This window comes from Paroedura picta, chromosome 8, assembly GCF_049243985.1.
Source record: "Paroedura picta isolate Pp20150507F chromosome 8, Ppicta_v3.0, whole genome shotgun sequence".
Taxonomy (NCBI): Eukaryota; Metazoa; Chordata; class Lepidosauria; order Squamata; family Gekkonidae; genus Paroedura; species Paroedura picta.
The window spans coordinates 77251688-77272797 of NC_135376.1; the positions used below are offsets into that span (position 1 = coordinate 77251688).

The window sequence follows — 21110 nt, forward strand, 5'->3', positions numbered from 1 at the left end:
GAGAAGAAAACCAATTTCAGCCATGCAAAAAATACTTTGCCCACCGTGGGATGTACTTTGCGCTTCCCCAGGACGCATGATCCCCGAGCACAGCGGTTTCCCCACTGTCTTTCTTCAGGCATCAAACCTTTTAATAAATAATATGAAACCAATCTCCTAAGCAACCTCTGCACATCTCAGCAGGCCCAAAGCATAATGCCAAGGAGTCTGGGGTATGTTCTAGGAGACATAACCAGTGTACACAGCATGCCTCACATAAAATAAGAGTGACACAGAAAGCACACCCAATGCACTATCACAACTCTGGATTCCAGATGACACCGCCACTCAGCAAGGCTATGTTGCCGTGTCTTGATTTGTAATTTGGCAAAAAATCCTGAGAAGGCTTCTAAAGCATTCCAAGAGTTCCCCCAAATCCCATTAAATGCCCCCAAGACACTGAGGGCAATGTATAATGTAGAAAGCATGCAGTGTTTTAGCAGGCTCTTCAAAGCTGATGGACGGCATTGGTGATGTCTTAATTCATTGTGAATCTGAGAGAGGTTTTTATTTTTAACCTGCCTGCTAATAACATTATTTCATCTCAAGAGCTTGAATCATGACTCCATATCCAGCAACTTGGGCCACTGAGCTATAGAACCTTTAAAAAGAGATCGACTGTCCTATCTTCTGGAGAGCCAGTTTGGTGTAGTGGTTAGGAGTGCCAACTTCTAATCTGGCATGCCAGGTTCGATTCTGCGCTCCCCCACATGCAACCAGCTGGGTGACCTTGGGCTCGCCACGGCACTGATAAAACTGCTCTGACTGGGCAGTGATATCAGCGCTCTCTCAGCCTCACCCACCCCACAGGGTGTCTGTTGTGGGGAGAGGAATGGGAAGGCGACTGTAAGCCGCTTTGAGCCTCCTTCGGGTAGGGAAAAGCGGCATATAAGAACCAATTCTTCTTCTTCTTCTTCTTTCGAGAAAGAAGAAATCTGTGTTGGTGTTAAAGGTGCTATTCGACTCTATTTTTGTTGTGCTACTTCAGGCCAACAAGGCTACCCACTTGAATCTGATCTGACACTACTTTGCAGTCTTCCAGGTGCCAGGCTAAAGAGGCCAGCCTCCAGGTAGGGCCTGGGGATCCCCTGGAATTGCAACTCATCTCCAGACTACGGAGGTCAGTTCCCCCGGAAATTATTGGTGCTCGGAAAGTGGACCTTGCACCCCATTGCGGTTCCTATCCTCCCCAGGTTCTACTCCCCGATCTCCAGGGGTTTCCTAACCTGCAGCTGGTAACCTACCCCCCTACCCCCAGCTGGGGTTGGGGGGGGGGATCTGGCAACCCCATCCCAAGCAAAATCTTTCTCTTTCACTCAAGAGGCCATCATGATGCGCAAAACTAGCCAACAACCCAGTTCCATTGTGGATACCAACCTGGAGTAAACTGTCCATTTGAAAACAACCCAAATTGTGTTCATGGATCACACTGAGTTCCATAGAAGGGTCACCATTAGACAACAAGGACTTCTGAGAGCAGCCAATAAAAAATAACTGGAAAGCTGCTTCCTATTGCTTGCCTTGCCAGTCAGAGTAACTGAGGGCATTTCCGGCAAAAATAGCGTTATGCCAGCTGAATGGTCCCCATTCGCCTTTTTGCTTGCTCTACTTGCTCTCTGCCGCCTTTTCACGCTTCTCACCCTCCACAAGTGCTCCTGGAAATGGCGGAAGAAAGTAACGCAGTTTATACGAGACTCTCTTCCGCCTGTCAATCAAGCCAGGCAGCCAATCCCATTTCTTCATGCAATACTGGCTAATTTTTTTAAATGCATACTTCTCCATTGCTATGCCTATGCGTCTAATCACAGATGCATAGCGCTTTTTGAACACTACCCCTTATGGAATCATGAGTCTTGATACTTCTAAAAATTAATCTCATTCCCAATTTTTTTTTGGGGGGGAGGAGTTTTAGACAGGCATGCTTTGTGCTACAATGTTGGGGGAAAATTATTTCTGGCATTGCCTGCATGCTTATCTGCCTATTTGTTGCTCTAGGATGTTAGCCATTTTTCAAAAGACGTTCCCGTCCCCAGGAACAAGGGAGAGGGAGGTGGGTGCAAGGGCAGGATAAGGCAGGTGCCTTTAGTGCATTTTAGCCTCCATAACTTCCCTCCGCTGGTTGCCTGCTGGTTGCTCTCCATTAGCCAGCACTACATAGGTTGGTGAATCTGCTTTATGTGATTCCCCAAATAGCACTTTAAAATGGAGGATGCAGCCGGCCAGATTCTGCTCAGATGCTGCACGGTGGCAGCATCATATGGGGGGGGCCGGAATATAACGACTACCTAAGGTAAGCATTTCATTACATTTAAAGGGTGCGGAAATGCCCTCCGCCTTAAATTTCACTCCTGTTAGTCATATGTTAATCAGGATGTGCAAATGCATATTTCACAACTTGAGCAATGTATGCCAGATAAAACCCAGTGGCCACCTAGCCTTATCAGCCAGTTTCTCAGACCCACGATTGCTTGCAAGAAAGGCAAATTGTAGCCAGACCTTTTTTCCTGCCTATAGTGTTCATATTTGCAAGATTGCTGCTTCACTCAACACCAGCAGGTGGCTCACGGCCACAATTTAGCACAAAAATCTTCCATATATTCAGCCAAGGTCTTCAAAGGTGACTGCTTAGAAAGAGGTGAACATTTACTGGAGCCTTTCAAAAATAACCATCATTTAGTCTCTCAGGCATGGGACACAGCCCAATTGCTACCCAGCAAAGCCACAAGTGGCTGATGCAGTATTGACTCAAAGTAGCCCCCGCCACCCGCCAGGTCTGCCATCACAGCCTGGGCCTGGAGAGTCTAGGCTAGCCCAATTTCCTCAGAGCTTGGAAGCTAAGCAGGGTTGTCACTGGTTAGCATTTGTATGGGAGACCACAAAGGAAATCCAGGGTCACTATGCAGAGGTATGCAGCGGCAAACCACCTCTGAACCTCCCTTGGAGAGCTATTGTGATGTAGTGGTTAAGAGCGGCAGCCTCTAATCGGAAGAACTGGGTCTGATTCCTCACTCCCCCTCCATGTGCTGCCAGCTGGGTGACCTTGGGCCAGTCACAGTTCTCTCAGGGCTCTCTCGGCCCCACCTACCTCACAGGGGGTCTGCTTTGAGACTCCTTTGGGTAGTGAAAAGCCTGGTACAAAACACCAGCTCTTCTCTGTCTTGAAAACCCTACAAGGTTCCCATAAATCAGTTGTGTCTTGATGGCAAAACAGAAGTGGATGGCTTACATTCGTAAAGGTAAAAGGTAAAGGTATCCCCTGTGCAAGCACCGAGTCATGTCTGACCCTTGGGGTGACGCCCTCTAGCGTTTTCATGGCAGACTCAATACAGGGTGGTTTGCCAGTGCCTTCCCCAGTCATTACCGTTTACCCCCCAGCAAGTTGGGTACTCATTTTACCGACCTTGGAAGGATGGAAGGCTGAGTCAACCTTGAGCCAGCTGCTGGGATTGAACTCCCAGCCTCATGGAGCAGACAGCTTCAGACAGCATTTCTGCTGCCTTACCACTCTGCGCCACAAGAGGCTCTTCTTACATTCGTAGCTGCATGCATTTAAGGGGATTGCCTTACATTCGGGGCTGACTGATTTGAGTAAATATGGTAATACAGTGCGTGGACTCTAGCCAGGGCCACATGGGTGAATAACTTTGGCAGGGCAGATGCTTACTGGTGTGGCTGGCCAGGGCCTACACTTCTTCTCTCATAGATCCTGTTGACTGCACCTGGGAACTGTCCTACACAAGGCACCAAACCACCACCAGTTCTAGTTTTGAAATAAGCACAGGGGCCTGACAAATATGCAGATGTTCACCAATATCCAAAAGGCAGGGAGGTGAGGGGACCCCCTGTGTCTGTGAATTAACGGCACCATCACATGATGACACCAGAACACAGCGAGAAGAGAGAGTGGCATAAATAAGGTGGCTTTGAGGATAAATCTCAGGAGAGATGAAAGTTTCAGTCAAGGCCCCCTGACTCTACAGACAACCTGGACAACCACCTGAGGGGCCAAAATCCCAGCGGCCTCTGCCTCAGAGAATACAACGGCTGTGGGTCAGGCAGTTAAGTTTGTTTGCATTCTGGGAAACAACAGTAAGATTTCTGATCCCCATGCTAAACGAACTAAAAGAAAAGAAAAGCATGTACACCTCCACCACCCACACCAGAAATGATCCAAAAATCTATTAAGGCCAGGCCAGGCCAACAGGGTTCAGGAAGCTTTGGGGGCAAAATAATTCCCAGGGATCCCGGCTAGTTGAAACAGCTGAAAGTGGAAAGCAGTTGGTCTTCCCATGCGCTCTAGTCTTGGGACCGCAGAGGCAATATTACGTCTGCAATAACTTCTTTTTGCCCGACTGTGATCCGTTTCTCCTCCTCCAGAAAAGCAAATAGAGCAAAAGCACCTAGTTACATGTAATCACCAAGAGAAAGGGAGCTGCAATCACCCTCATGAAAAGCCTATTATTTTGTCCTCCTCCCAACACAATAAAGTGCAAAGGGGGGACGGATTGAATTCTCACTGGCAGCAGCAAAATAGCTTTGGCTGACCCATTGTGCTTTTGGGATGTCATGGTATCACCGGCTAGTTTATTATTTCACGCTCATAGTCACTCATTGTACTTAACTATGCACTTGTCAGAAGTATCCTTACCGATGACAGCCACGCTTTCCCCTGCAGAGAGGCGTCTTGTAATTTGAGGGACTGGAGAGTCCTTTCTATTGGCTTGGTGAGCGGATGCCTCAGGCCTTGCCATTGGCTATGGGAGGATCTCAAAATGGGTCGATTTCACTCCTCCCTCCGTCAAAGTTCCCTGATCCTTCAGGAGGGGGGGGGGGGTGTTCTGTTTCCTAGAAGTCAACATAGTACAGTGCCTAGAGCAGGGGTAGTCAAACTGCGGCCCTCCAGATGTCCATGGACCACAATTCCCAGAAGCCCCTGCCAGCGAATGCTGGCAGGGGCTTCTGGGAATTGTAGTCCATGGACATCCGGAGGGCCGCAGTTTGACTACCCCTGGCCTAGAGGGTTGGACCAGACTCTCAGCCTGACCTACCTCCCAGGGTTGTTGTGCGAATAAAATGGAGGCCAGGAGAAAGATGTGCTTTGAGACCCCATTAGGGAGAAAGGCAGGGGATGCATGAAGTATTTATACATTGATTAAACTTATTTACTGCCAATCTCGGCCCAGCCAGCTCGTGGTGGTTTACAGTAAAAACACCAAAATACATTTTAAAATGATCTAATATCCTAGAAGCAAGTCTACAATACTTGGCGTCTACAATAATCCCTACTCAGCCACCCCACAGAATTCCAGCTCTTCGTTTACAGTCACGATGTTCTATTAATGTTGTCAGGCGGTGTTGGACCAGGGGGAACCGACTGATTAAGAAAAAGGGGGGGGGGATGCAGTCTTATTACCCCAGTCCCCAGCCCAGCCTCAACCCAATGCCTGGTGGAAGAGTTCCGTCTTGCAGGTCCTGCGGAACCCAGAGAGTTCCATCAGGGCCCTCAGCTCTTGTAAGCACTCATTCCACCAGGTAGGGGCCAGGATTGAAAAAGCCCTGGCCCTGGTCAAGGCCAGGTGTGCTTCCCGGGGGCCCGGGACCACCAGCAAATCCATACCTGTAGAACGAAGGGCTCTGCAGGGAGCATAAGGAGGTAAAAGGTTCCACAAATAGGTAGAACCCAGGCTGCATATAGCCTTGAAGGCCAAAACCAAAACCTTGAACTTGATCTGGAAGGAAACCAGCAACCAATGCAGCTGCATCAGCAACGGGTGGCCATGGGCCCTCCAAGAAGACTTATTGAGGACCCTTGCAGCTGCATTCTGTACCAGTTGCAATTTCCTGGTCAGGGTCAAAGGAAGGCCTGTGTAGACTGAGTTACAGAAGTCTAATCTGGAAGTGATTGTTGCATGGATCAGTGTGGCCAAGTGTTCCGGGGACAGGTAGGGCGCTAATAGCCTAGCTTGGCACAGATGGAAAAAGGCCATCTGGGCTACTTTTGTGACCTGAGCCTCCATAGATAAAGGGGCATCAAAGAACACCCCCAAATTCCTGGCCATTGGTGCAGATGTAAGTTACACCCCACCCAGGCAGGGTAGACACCCTTCCTATTCCAGTCCCCTTCTACCCAGCCACAGGACCTCTGTCTTGGAGGGGTTGAGTTTCAGACGACTCTCCCTGATCTATCCAGCCACTGCTTCCAAACAACTGGGCGGAGATCCGTCCATCTGTCCATCAGGAGATAGAGCTGGGTGTCATCTGCGTACTGGTGATACCCCAGCCCATAACTCCAGTCCAGAGGGCACATATAGTTGTTAAAGAGTGTAAATAATTATACTGGCTATTATGTACTAAACCAGCACAGTGGCTTCCTCTTGATTCTGCAAAAAAGCCAAAGGAAGTCTGAAGGGTGTTTTCCCCAAAAACACATGAAGTATGTTAATTGTAAGTTGTCCTGAACAAGATTCTGACGAGGCGGCACAGACATGCCCTAGTAAAGAAATCCATTTGAACGAAATAAATGATGGGTTGCCACCAGACTCCTATTTCTTGGTAGATTCGTCTTGAATTCCGAAGCGTTTTTCACATCAACTTGCATTTGAAACGTCAAAACGTCACCCTCCTTTGTGGGGAATGTCCTGCAGTGGATTCCACTACAGCGGCACGGCTCCCTGTCATTTTAATCCCCACCTCCCTCTTCAAACCAGGGTGAGTCATAATGCCTTCCCTTCTTTCCCTTTGCTCAGAAACACACGATCTCAAAGATCAAGCTACAAGGCACTGATGCCACTTTGTCTTCCTATTATTCCTTCCCCACATTCCTATGGATTTAGGGCGGTGAGGATAGAGGGGAAACTCTGATTCGTTAGGCTACATCCCGTTTCCAGAGATAATAAAGCAGCCTCAGAAATGCGTCCTGAAGCAGGCTGATACTCAAAGCTAGAGTCGCACTGAATGAAACGCAATTAGTCCTCTGGATTCACCGAGGTTTCGAAAACCTCAGGATTAACATGCGTGCAGCCACAGATTCGTCCTTTGAAGCTCTGGGACTCCTCCAGCATTCGCTGCTTTTGCTTCTCTCAAGTCAAGAAGTGAACCTTGCGCCAGGAACATCACAAAAACAAAATAACAGTAGCAACAGGCTTTACTATCACCCTGAGACAGACGAGGAAGTTCAAGGGGAAAGGGAAGGCCCTCAATTAGGAACCGCAGAAGGAAAAGAAGAAAAGGCCACAAGAGAGAAATGTGATTGGCTTCCACCTTGGCCCATGATCAATCATCCCAGAGGCCCAGACATAATGTATGACACTGATCAATGTCCCCCGTGAATGTTACTTCTAGTGGATTTTTCCCCCTTTTGGCCATCCAGTCACAGTTCACTTATGGCAGGGGTGGACAAGCTGGTTCTCCAGATGTCCACGGACTACATGCTAGCAAGGGCTCATGGGAATTGTAGCCCATGGACATTGAGAGAGCCACAATTTGGCCACCCATGACTGATGGCAACCTCATATGGTTTTCAAGGCAAGAGACCCCCAGAGGTGGTTTGCCATTGCCTGCCTCTACAGTATGCCCCTGGGTATTTCTTTGAGGTCTCCCACCCAAATGCTAGCCAGGGCAGGCCCTGCTTAGCTTCCAAGATCAGGTGAGCCTGAGCCATGCAGTTCAGGGCTTAGGTCAGGTTGGTTTGGTGGTGGCAGAAAGCACCTTCAAGACACAGCTGATATATGGTGACCCCATAGGGTTTTCATGGTAAGAGATATTCAGAGGTGGTTGCCATTGCCTGCCTCTTTGTAGAGATCATGGACTTCCTTAGTGGTCTCCCATCCAAATACCACCAAGACAGACCCTTCTTAGCCTCCAAGATTTGATGAGCTAGGGCTACCCTGGGCTATCCAAGCCAGGGCCTGCTAGTACATGCTTTCCTTAATCTTCTGTCTAAAATATTATCTGTGACAGTGCGCTGCTAATTTGGGAAAGGGGGGCTGAAGAAAGTGGTTGTGTGTCTGAGCTGAGAAGCAATGCATAGCTATCAATTAAGGCAGGCTAGGTCACCCAGCAAAGAGTCTCTTGTGGCGCAGAGTGGTAAGGCAGCCGGCTGAAAGCTTTGCCCATGAGGCTGGGAGTTCGATCCCAGCAGCCGGCTCAAGCTTGACTCAGCCTTCCATCCTTCCGAGGTCGGTAAAATGAGTACGCAGCTTGCTTGCTGGGGGGTAAACGGTAATGACTGGGGAAGGCACTGGCAAACCACCCCGTATTGAAAACGCTGGAGGGCGTCACACCAAGGTCAGCCATGACCTGGTGCTTGCTTAGGGGATACCTTTACTTGACCTTTAGGTCACCCAGCAAGCTTTCATGGGCAAGTGAAGATTCGAACCTGGGTCTACCAGACCCCAGTCTGAAACTCAACATTTCTACACCCCACGGATGCTTCACAAAGATCTGTAGGCTCATGTGGAGATTCCCAGTAATAACTTTCGACCTGATTTGGTACCAGAAGTTCTGGCATTGCCTTAGCTCAACCAATTTCTGCTGCCTAGTTCCGCCTAAATGTTTCCTGTGGAGACTGTTTGCAAAGGAGTTTGCCGTCCGTTCCCTGCTAAGCTTATGGTCAGACTGAGCCGACAGAGTTCCCATTTCTGGCTGCCCTTGTGCTATCTGAACCGTATCTTATCGCAAAAACAAGAACTATTTCTGAAAATAAGGAGGAAACTGAAAAGGGGTGGTGGGGAAGGGTTGTGCTTCACTGCATTTGTTCCCCCCCCACATCTTTATCACAATAGCCATTTACCGCACAATAAAGACTAAGCTAAGAAGTGACCCCCCCCCCACTGCTCATAGTTCATTGGGTTTTGAGAACCCACCTCCAGTCTAGTTGATGTTGTAATCTAGCTCACATAGATGTTGTAATCTAGCTAGATTTTAGCTCCGAGGTCAACTGCAGCGAGAGGCAGCAGGCTGTCATAATTGTCTCTCAAACCGCTTCAGCTGATGCTTTGGAAAACCCCAAGGGTGTGCTTTGGGGGAATGATTAATAAATGAATAAACACCAATGTCAAGAGGATCATTAGGGCAATGCTGAAAACGGGATCTGCGGGCCTGCATGGCATGGAACGTCATTTTGCTGTGCAATTACAGGACGAAGGACAGTCCTGGGTTTCTACAGGCAATGAAATATGCCTGCAGTCTAGTGAAGTTGTGCCTTATCAACAGTGGGTACCTAGAACTCACCCCATTTTGCACTTGCCAGATAGTCAAAATGGAATTTATGGAGAACTTAAAGGAAGATACAATCTGAGCCACACTAGATAGGACATGACGAGATCTGTAAATTCAGGTCATGTTTTTGAAGAAGAGCCGGTGTTTATGCACTGCTTTTCACCACCCGAAGGCTTGCAATCTCCTTCCCTTCCTCTCCCAACAGGCACCCTGTGAGATTGGTGGGGCTGGGGAAGCACTGAGAGAACTGATCTGTAATATCAGCTCTAACAGGACTGTGACTGCCCCAATGTCACCCGGCTGGATGTGGAGGAGCGGGGATGGGGAATCAAACCCAACTCACCAGATTAGGAGCTGCTGCTCTTAACCACCACACCGGCTTTTGACTCTGCATTGCAGCCTCTGTGGCAGAGGTATCGAACTCACTTGCTGGGCTGGATCTGACATGAATGTCCTGTTGATGGGCTGATCCAGGGGGTGCCATAAAGCGTAATGCCAGGTACCAGGGATATTTTACTCCCCTCCTCAGCCCCCAACTAGCCGTCCTCCGCTTGATCGGCACAAATCGTTTTGTGCAGCACACAGAGCTATCGCCCGACAACCACGGTGTGCCAACCAGAGTCTCTTGTGGTTCTTTAACAACAACTAGCCCATTTCAGAAGCTTGGGATGAGCTGGAGCATGAAGGGGTGCATTCCATTGCTCAAATGGCATCAACCCCACAAGCCCTGCCGTAAAGAAAGGGCTGCAGTCAACAGGCTTTGGGGAGGGAAAGCAGCCGCACAATCCCAGACCTCCCTCTGTCAAAGGCCCAGATTCAGCAACAAGCTCGAGCCACAAAGGGAGCCGTGATGCTCCCTGGCACCACAAGCAGCCGCCCAGCACTGCCACCCTCCAAAGATGCCAGTTCTGCTTTAATTGCCTTTTGCAGACGTCCATTTCCTGCCAGCTCCGTGGTACTAACAAACCGCCCAAAATACCACTCCACCTGGGCAAGCACACAGACGCACATCCAGCACCCACCTCTGCCATGTGCAGTCCCAGCATGCTTTTCTGAGTCCCTGATCTTCACCTTACCCCCCTTCCCTCCTTTCCACTCAGACTATTTCATAAGGCAGCAGTTGCATGCAGCAAGCCTCGGGAGCGCACATGTGTTTTGGCTTTGCATCTTATTTGAATCATGCTGTGCTGTGGAGGGAGGAAGGAGAAGAGGAGCTGGGCACACTGGAGTCAGCGAGTTAGCAGGCCCTGGCACAGCCAACTCAGTGGGCCTCCTCTGCCTCCAACCCTTGGCATTCCGCCTGCGTTGTGCTCCTCAGATAATCTCCCTTCAAGAATCTCCTGATGTCGCATCGAGTGTTAGCTTGCTGCAGTGTGCATGCAGCCACTGGGTCCCCTAGCCCTTGGATAGCCTTCTAGCTGTGAAACCTATTTTGCTTCCTGATTGGATCGCTGTGTGTGGCCAAAATCTTCATAAGAAAGGCTGTATTCGCAAGTTATCCTTTGGAAAGCGATGTTCTCTATTCACAGCCAGGGAGTTTGAGCGCCCTGCTAGGAAGAGAGCTCTCTGTCTCAATCGCCAGCTACTGCAGCAAGGAACTCTTAGGAGAACGGGCATCAGGGTGAATTAATTGGTCATATTAACAACAGCTTCTACCACACTTTCCCCTGTTTTGTAGGCACCTCTGGAAACGGCTGTCCTATTTGCATTCCATTTTCCAGAACAAGCTGGTCAACACTTAGCACTTATCTGCACGTCTTAATTTTAGCTTTACACTTACCCTCTGAAGATGCTATGTTCCGGGTGCTCTGCATGACAGTGCCAACCTCCCGCATCTGCCCAGCAAAGTGCTCGCTATATCCACCATTTTAAAGCACGAGTTGGTAAATCCCCAAAAGTGGATTCACCAACCTAAAAGGCGCTACCCCCCAGGAGACATCCTGCAGGCAACCAGCAAAAGAATGGTATGGAGGCAAAGAAGCACTACATCCGCCTCCAATGTCCCGCACTCACACCTGCCTCCCTCTCCCTTGTACCTAGGAACAGGAATTTAAAAAAAAATGGAGAACAGCCTGGAGCAACAAATAGGTGGACAAGCATGCAGGCGATGCCATAAATAATTTCCCCCCAAAGTTGTAATAAAAAGCATGCCTCTCTAAAGTCCCCCCCCAGGCCAAAATCGGGAACGAGATTAATTTTTAAAAGTATCAAGACTTGGGATTCCATAAAGGGGGGGCATTCAAAAAGCACTGTGCACCTATGATTAGATGCACAGATGTTTAAATAGAGAAGTATGAATTAAAAAAGAAATTAGCAGGCATCACGGGAACTTTAAAACATGGAGAAAGGGGATTGGCTGCCTGGCTTGATTGACAGGTAGAAGAGAGTCGCATATAAGGTAGAGGGTGAGAAGTGTGAAAAGGTGGCAGACTGGAGCGAGAGAGCAAAAAGGTGAGGAGTGGCTGGGAGGCGTGATACTATTTAGTGCTATGCCATTCAGTTGGCATAATGCTATTTCTAATGCTGTGCAGAAATGCCCTTACTCACTTGGCTGTAAGTGCCTCAAACTGGCCAAGCAAAGAAGCCTTTGTGATTGAAAAAAGGTGCACACAATTTCTCATTTCCTGCCACTGATGCACCACAAACACATGTGTATGTGTGTGGGAAACTGAGCTAATAACTGTAGCACATGTCTTTCATTTACAGATTGAGTGCTCCTTATGAAAGGTCCCAACTCATAACTTTCAAAAGCCTCTGAGTGGGTTAAAAGCCCCAGCACGGCAGTCTAACTATAAATCCCCTTACTCAGAGTCATGGGTCTGTGGTGGAATATGCGCGCTGTGGGCAGCAGCCCCAGAGTGAAGCACATAAAAGCGCCATCAGAATCTAGACTCCATCCCCACAAATCAAGAGCTCTTGAGCCTGTGATTGGAGGCCCATCTGCAGTCTTCGCCTTTGGAACATCAGCATTATGGCGACATTCGTATTTAGCACATTTTATTCAGAATTGCTGGTCCCTGCTCTACGGGAGACAAAGGCTTCCTCTTCACCTCCTGTCATCAGAGGACGATGGCCGACTTCAGCACCATGGAAAGCGGCAGCAGAACCGAGCAACAGGTTGCCTCCCTTCTTCAAGGCAGCCCCTGACAAAGTGTTGCAGTTTTGTTTATTCGTAAACAAGGTCAGTTCCCTTTATTTTAGGGGAAAACAGCTAGAAGGTGGCCTGCAGGGGCAAAAGAGTGGGCAGAGATGATCTGTTGGCAGAGTTTAAAATATGTACGAGAGAGCGGAGCACCAAGCTGCTTAAAAGAATAAAACAGTTTTACTGGGAATAGATAAGAGGAAGAGAAAGACCGTGAGTCCTGTCTACAGGCTCTGATCTGTTCATTCTGTCTATTCTGGAGGCAAGCAGAGAGGAAGTGTGCTCAAAGGAGTAGGAAGTCTCCACAGAGCCAATCAGGACACTGGAGGAGAGTACTCCAGAGCTCCCCGGAAATTCCTAATATAATTATGCTAAATACGCATCTCCTCTGATGCCCCCTGCAGGACATTCTTCATATTCTGCACCCTGTAGATCTTGCATATCCCATCACGGCCAGTGTTGAAATTCCATCCCCCAGTTAGAACTATTTCTGCCTCAAGGAGAAAGAAAGATGGATGGACAGAGAAGCAGACAGTTTCTTGGCTGCCCGGAAGCAAGGGGTTAGGCTGGGGAGCTTGCTGGGTTCCATTGCATATGCACAAGTGGTGTGAGCACAACATGGGTCAGATTTCTCTGTAGGCCAGAAGTTAATTGCTTTGCAGTCAACCAAACTGATCAGATGGTGGAACTAGGAAATTGGGACTGTTTCTAGCCAAAACATCTTGGCAAGGGTGAACCTTCCCATGGGACAGACTACTGGATGGGAAAAGGAATGTGAAGAGAGGGAAATGGGGCATGTAATCCTGTCTCAAGGCTGGGCCTCGGTGGACATGAGGGACCCTGGCAGCTCTACAGGCTGTCTCCTGCAGGGTGGGCTGCCATTCGTCTGCACGCCATTACTGTCAGGATGATAAATAACGCTAGCAGCTGCTTTTGCTAGCTCTCATTCCCAGGGCAAGGCAGGAGTTTTTCATTTCTCTCTTCCTCCTTCAGTCTGTTACTTCTAATTACCAAAAGCATGCTATTCACACTCTTTTTGCATTTTCACTGCTGGCAATGAGACAAACAGAGTTCTTACCTCCCCGACACTTTTTTTACTCTTCTATTTCGCTTTCACGCTTATTCTTCTCCCAAATTGTTCTTTAACACTGACTCATACATTTATATGTTAATTCAAAATGGTACACGTTAGTCTTCAGGATAAAATCAAACGAAACAGCAAACATATTCACCTACCATCGAGGGAAAGTGGGCAGAGACTGGGGTCCAGAACAATTCAGACATATATAGGAAGGGTTGAAATGGGCTTGAAAGTCATCAAGTGCAGCCTCGTCTGCATAAACCAAGAGTAGATCACATGCCATGCCTGTTGAATTGACTTGGAGGAGGTGGCAGGAAGAAGGGGGTAGTGGCAGAGTGGTGGTTAGAGTACTGGACTAAGGTCTGGGAGACCCAAGTTTGAATCTCCACTCATTCAATCTTTATTGTTATGGTCATAGACCAGCACAAATATTTCAGTGCATCATTAAGTGGGAGGCAAAGGTTCAGAAGAAGACTTTGTTCTTATATGCCACTTTTCTCTACCTGAAGGAGTCTCGAAGTGGCTTACCTTTCCTCTCCTCACAACAGACACCCTGTGAGGTAGGTGAGGCTGAGAGAGCCCTGATATTACTGAAGAAGAAGAGTTGTTTCTTATATGCCACTTTTCTCTACATGAAGGAGTCTCAAAGCAGCTAACATTCACCTTCCCTTTCCTCTCCCCACAACAGACACCCTGTGAGGGAGGTGAGGCTGAGAGAGCCCTGATATCACTGCTTAGTCAGAACATTTTTATCTGTGCTGTGGTGAGCCCAAGGTCACCCAGTTGGCTACATGTGGGGGAGCAGGTATCAAAGAGCTCATAGCCTTGATGACTCTCCATTATACAGGAGCATTTGCCTCATTATATTCAAACATTAACAAGGACAGTCTCATTGCCACTGACAAAAGCCAGACTGAAAACGGAAAACAAATGAATCTAGAGACCGTTTTGGCAGAGTCAAAATCTAAATAAATGACATAAGAGACTTTTTGTCTTCTTATATTTAATTAAGCCACTGGATAGATTCTGTTTCTCCTTTGCTTCAGTCCAACACGGCTACCCAAATGAATCTTTTGTCAGTCAGATTAAATTGTGGCTTGAACAAATAAACCACAAGGCAGCATCCAGTTAGACCAGACTCCCCCTTGGAAGGGTCGGAGGTCCTTTGCATGTTGAAATCCATAGGCCTCTTCTCTTTAAAAGACTCTCAAGGAACAAGGCCGGGGAATGACTGCTGCCCTGAGACCTTGTTGGCAGGACCCGATGGAGAAGTCTGACCGAAGACTCAACGCCGCTGTATGGGGCAACTTCAGATGCCTTTCCCTGGCAAGATCTTTGGCTGCTGGCCTCTTCCAGGACCCAGAAGCTGGAGCATCAGGGGGAGAAAACCCCAGCAGATCCATCGCTCCAAAACGCCCTTTGGATAGCTGAGTGGGCAGTATCCATAGACAGGGTGCTGAGATGTACGGGCCGCTGATCTGCTCAGCATGACGATGTAAGTGGGAGTCGGCAGAACGGCAGTGTGCAAACCGGGATCACAAAGGCAACAGCAGAGACGGCGCTTTCTTGAAGGCAAGAATAGAATGGACAATGTGTTCGATATCCGGGACACACTTTGCTGTTGTGTCTCATTTTCAGAATGGATGGTGTGAGTCACTTTTATTTGGGCATAAACGAAGTAAACAGGGAAATGCCTTAGACTAATGCACAGAAACCATGGGCAGTCTTCATTGGGAACATATTAATGTCTGCTGCTTCTGGAATTATAATCCTCCCTGGCTCCAGTGTTATGACCATATTTTGTCTCCTGGAGGAAAGTTGCAAAGGCAGGGTAGGAAAACATGCAGAGAGGCATCAGGCAGCCTCCTCTGCCTGTATGTCAGGTGCAACAAAGCTTTCCATTATTTAAATTACCTATTTTCACATGGCACCCTGATCTCATCAGATCTTGGAAGCTGAGCGGGTCAGCCCAGGCTAGTATTTGGAAAGAACACCAGGGTCCAAGTAACACCAGGGAGGCAGGCAATGGCAAACCACCTCTAAACATTTTGAAAATCCTATGGGGACACCGTAAATCAGCTGTGACTTGATGACACTTTCCTCCAGCATGGTTTTCTCAAAGCATGTTAACAACTAACTAACCAACTAACCAACTAACCAACTAACCAACTAACCAACTAACCAACTAACCAACTAACCAACTAACCAACTAACCAACTAACCAACTAACCAACTAACCAACTAACCAACCAACCAACCAACCAACCAACTAGTATGGTGGTTAAGAGAGGCAACTTCTAATCTGGTGAGCCAGGTTTGATTCTTCACTCTTCCTCCACATGCAGCTAGCTGGGTGACCTTGGGATGGTCAAAGTTCTTTCAGAGCTCTCTCAGCCCCACTCCCCCCACAGGGTGTCTGTTGTGGGGAGAGAAAAGAAAGGTGATTGTCAGCCACTTTGACTCCTTTGGCTAGTGAAGAGTGGGGTATAAAAACCAACTCCTCTTTTTCAAAGTAACATAACAATAATAATCATTATGTTAAAATCCTAATTTTACTATGTACCAGATTAAAATAATGTTGTTCCAAATACCACATCCCTCCCTCTAGTGAGAGGGGGTGATAATTTAACAATGAGATTTGGTGGTAAATTGACTGTTTTGGGCAGGGAAGCCAGAATTTTGATATTACTCCTGGCCTCCACTGTAGGCCTGGGGCGATAAGTCAGTTTTGCAGGCCGTGTGGAAATATCCTAAATCCCGCAGGACCCTGATCTCCCCAAGGAGAGTGCTCCACAAGGCTGGGGCCAAGGCCAAAAAAGCTCTAGTGGAGACCAGTTTAAACCTCATTGGGCCAGGGATCTTGAGCAAATTTTGCATACTAGATCTTAGTCTCCTTTGGGAGACATAGTGGGACTCATTCAGAACTCATTCATGGCATATCCTTACCACAGTTCCTCTTAATATTTTGGAAAGGGCAGGACAGGAACCTGCAGTCCAGCCTGCGGTTCCGCCTCTCCAGCGGGCTGGGCTTGTCCGGATTGGGCCAGCCCCTAGACCGCCCACCTCCACAAGCCGCACGAGAGCCGCTTGCCCAGCCTTGCCGCCAGACGGTTCCTGGATGGCGAGGAGGGCACTTCCAAGGCTCGCGCCCTTCCCCTATGCTGGACCCAACTGCCAGCAGACAGCCCAGGCCACATCCAGCCTGTTGCCCCGACGGAGTGCTGCTGCTCCAGCCGCTCGCCACCAGCCAGCCTGGCAGTGAGGCATTCTCCCGGCCTTGCTGACAGAGGCTTCCTGGCTGCCGAGGACATGGTGCCGAGCCCATCACCTGGCCAACCTGTGCACCCGCTGCCTCCGTGCCCGTGCCACCCGTCCAGCCACGCAGCAGCAGACAGCCCTCGCCATGCAGTGGAGAGCCCATCGCCCCGAGCGGCTGTGTCCCTGCTGCCTCCGATCCTGCGCAGTGGCCTGGACACACGGATGTCCCGCCACCGCCGCAATGTCCCAGACACCACCATCGCCTCAGGTACGTCATCCCCCCCATGCATACTCTGTCTGCCGGGAGCTGCTAGCCCCATTACATTCCTGGATGTAATGGGCTTTTTTGGCTAGTATTTTAAATAATCTTGGTGTTTTTGAGACTTTACAAAAATGATGTTGAAAGATAGAGAACATGAAAACTAAGAAGTTCCTTCAGCCAAAAAGTTGGCCCAACCATAAATATCACCTTTTGGGCACAGAACGTAAATGTTATTTTATTTCATTGCGTCTCACCCCAAGTTTTGTAATTTCAGGAAGGACATCCTGTGTATTTTGCTAATGGAAGGAGCTCTGGAAGATAAGAGGGGATTCAGACTGCACAGTGAAGATTGATGCTGCAGAAACCAAAGGAGCTCTCATTAATTTTCCACCAAGGCAGCCTCTCTAATAAGCATCAGGGAATCTTGCAAGTCGAGGAACAACAAGCCCAATTTTTCTACACGTGGCTGACTATTCTCAATGTATTTCAGGCATAAGGATAATCATTTCTTCCCCATGGAGGGGGGACTTAAATGGCGGTCATCTTTTAATGGCATGGGAATGAACTGTGACCTAAAGGGAGAAACACTCTGCTCTTATAACAAAGCTAGTGAATGTTGCCCTCATTGGGTTCTTCGTTCCTTTAAAATAGTAAAATAAATGAATAAAGGGGTGTTTCGTGGAGTGGTTAGGGGTGCGGACTTCTAATCTGGCATGCCGCGTTTGATTCTGCACTCCTCCACATGCAACCAGCTGAGTGACCTTGGGCTCGACACAGCACTGATAAAACTGTTCTGACCAAGCAGTGATATCAGCGCTCTCTCAGCCTCACCCACCCCACAGGGTGTCTGTTCTGGGGAGAGGAATGGGAAGGCGACTGTAAGCCGCTTTGAGCCTCCTTCGGGTAGAGAAAAGTGGTATATAAGAACCAACCCTCCTCCTTCTCCTTCTCCTCCTCCTCCTCCTTCTCAACTATTACTTGTTGTGTCATACTTGGCTTGGCTGGAACCCATGAACAGACTACCAGGTCATTAAGGACTGCTGTTTTTTAAAAGGCAGGTTTAGATAAGAGAAGCGCTGTGGTGTAGTAGCTAAACTGCTGAACTAAGACAAGAGAGATCCAGGTTCAAGTCCCTACTTGGCAAGAAATGTACTGAATAACCTTGGATAGATTCAAGTGGGTAGTCGCATTGGTCTGAAGTAGCCCAACAAAATAGCACTTTTAAGACCAACACTCGAAAGCTCACACCTTGAATAAATCTTTGTTGGTCTTAAAGTTGCTATTGGACTCTAATTTTGTTGAATAACCTTGGGTCAGCCACTCTCTCTTAACCTGAACTCACAGACATGTTGTAAGGATAAAATGGAGGAAATGGGAACCATTTAGGTCAAGGGTGGCCAAACTATGGCTCTCCAGATGTCCAGGGACTATAATTACCATAAGCCCCTGGCAGCATGCTGATGGTAATTGTAGTCCATGGACATCTGGAGAGCCACAGGGGTTTCGCCACCCCTGATTCGTGCCTTGAAATAAGGGCAGAATAAACACACATGGACTAAAATAAAATTATCCACACATACCTGTTAGGGAATGATGCTGCTGGGTTTTTTTTTTAAGGCTTCAACTATGTACACCCCAGCAGCCACCTGGAGATCAGGGAAGCAATGGAGGTGATACAGGAACCAGAGGTGATACGGGAACTACAATCACCAACCAGCCAGGGAAGCTCAGCCTTTCAAAGCAATTTGGAGCACATACTTCAGCAGACAGTCATGTTTCTTGCTGTGCTCTGAAAGGCTTTCTTTGCTAAAATCTGCCCATCAAGTAGGGATGCCTGACTCTAGGTGGCTCCCCCAGAATTACAGCTCATCTCAAGGCAAGAGTTCCTTTGGAGGGTAGACTCTATGGCAGGGGTAGTCAACCTGCGGTCCTCCAGATGTCCATGTACTACAATTCCCATGAGCCCCTGCCAGCATTCGCTGGCAGGGGCTCATGGGAATTGTAGTCCATGGACATCTGGAGGACCACAGGTTGACTACCCCTGCTCTATGGCATTGTAACCCACCAAGGTCCCTGTCCTCCCCAGGCTCCATCTCCAAATCTCCAGGAATCTCCCACCCTGGATCCGGCAACCCTGCTCCCCTATCCCCCATCAATGGCCAGGGAAGACCCAGCAACCCTATCAAGCGACAGTTGGACGACATCCCTCCTTTGCAAAGTTCTTCTAGTTGGCCAGTGTCCCACTTAAGCTAGAGGGGCTTCCAGGCATACAGCTATGTTCATCCAGCCATAGTGCTGGGAGAAGCCCACTGCCAAATGAAGGATTCCTAAATAAAGCTAGCCTTTTGCACTACAGCGATATGTTATGCTGGTTAGCGAGGCAAGGTTCCCAGCAGGCCTGGGGGGAGCAATGTCCTGTCCCTTTGCATGTGATACATTCCATCAAATCATTCCCAGTTTGTGGAAACCCTATGAATGAATGACTGACCTCCAAACCATCCTACCATTAATGGGTCTTGCAAACTGAGGGCTGTCACTTCCTTGATTGAGTCACTCCATCTCATGTTCAGTCTTTGCTTTTTTCCATGAGTTGTAGGAGATGGGCAGCTACAGCTTTTCATGGCATGCAGGTAAATAAGATCACCTGGTGCCCCCATTAAGCCTCTCCCTGCTAAAGGCACATGACAGTGCTCTCCAAGCTAGTTAGAAGTCACTGAGCCAAGATCCCTCCCTTACTCAGTCCACCCATCTTAAAGTACAATCCTAAAAATAATTATGCACTTTTAAGCCCATTGGCTTCAAAGGGCTTAGCGAGGTACTGCTCTGTGTAGGTTCACTCTGGTATTCATTTGTTTTTTTAAAGCCAGATTCTTTCAGAGCCTGGAAAAGCCAGCATTGCAGTCCTAGGATTTACCCACTCTGATACAAAGGCCTCTATGATAATTCCCCCAGGTTCTTTCTAGTCTTTTCTTGACTGAGCAGCCCTTTTTTCCTGCTTTGTTTTCCTGGCTGTCCCATGCTGTTGTTTACATGTAAATAGAGATATGCTGCCCCAGTCTAGGGATCCAAGAGACCAGCTAAAATCCTTCTGTTGTCTTTGATTGATAATGGCACACAAGAGGCTGGTGACTATTCAAAACTAACAAACTGTTTTATTTAACTCATGAGGGAAAATGGACAGGAAGGTAGGTTTAGGGCTTAGAAGATGAACAGGCAACAGAAATGAGCTAACTTTGTATAAGTATAAGCAACAGATAATTTGTTATAAACAAGTAGCTGTTAAGTTGTACAGACAGGACTTTACTAGGGGTATGCCATATTTTTTCTCAGTATTTTTCGGTTTCCTGAAAAATCCCAGATCCCAATACCAGTAAAGTATTCAGAGTCCACCATACAAACCATTCAGTTTCTCAAGGGGAACCGATCTCTGCAGTCTGTAGATGAGCTGTCATTCTGAGGGACTCCTTAGCCCCACCTGGAGGCCGGCAGCCTGAGGCAGTATATAAGTCTTGTCATAAACAAACAGTTATTGTCAAAAACTGTCTACCCAATCCCTGGCAAAGGCAAGTTTTAAAGCCAGCATCTCCTTCGCTTGTTCTCTCTGCCACTCTTCTGCCACCCCAGTTCCTTTGAAGCCGCAAGGCATTCAGCAAGGGATGCTCTCTCCTCGCTGCCACAAAGCGATAAGAAAAACAGCATGCGTGAAACTTTGCTTTCCCCCAGACTTTTCTCAGAGACAGCGGCCTCCTGGCTCCTTGTGGGTCCTCGCCCTCATTAACTGCTTTCCTCCTGTGCTCAGAGAGCAGCTCCAAAAAATGGGGAAATGCTGTTGTGCTTTTCCTCTCTTTTGTGAGCAGGGAGAAGAGCTGGGGGTTGACGGGGAAGAGGGACACTGGCATTTTTGGAGCGTTTGCTTTGTTTACAAATGGACAGGCCGAGGCGCGAGCTCCTCTAGGGGGAGGCAAATTAGCTACCCTGCCTCAGATCCCAGAGGGAGAAATCCTGCAGCCCTCAAGGCATTTCAGCCAGCTCCCACTAAACGCTGTCAGTTTCTCAGAATCCAAAGTGGGCTTCCTTTTCACAGAGATCCCTGCCGCTGCCTCTTCCTT

At 48.3% G+C, this 21110-nt stretch overlaps 1 protein-coding gene across 1 annotated transcript in view; it reads right to left on the bottom strand.

Annotated features, from left to right (window-relative positions):
- Nucleotides 1–19578, bottom strand: part of NPFFR1 (neuropeptide FF receptor 1) — a 61070-nt gene extending 41492 nt beyond the window's left edge. Inside the window, exon 1 of the mRNA XM_077350476.1 lies at nucleotides 19490–19578. Coding sequence (XP_077206591.1) covers nucleotides 19490–19565 — 76 coding nt within the window. The 5' untranslated portion in view covers nucleotides 19566–19578. The remainder of the gene's footprint in view (nucleotides 1–19489) is intronic.
- Between the last annotated feature and the right edge of the window lie 1532 nt (nucleotides 19579–21110).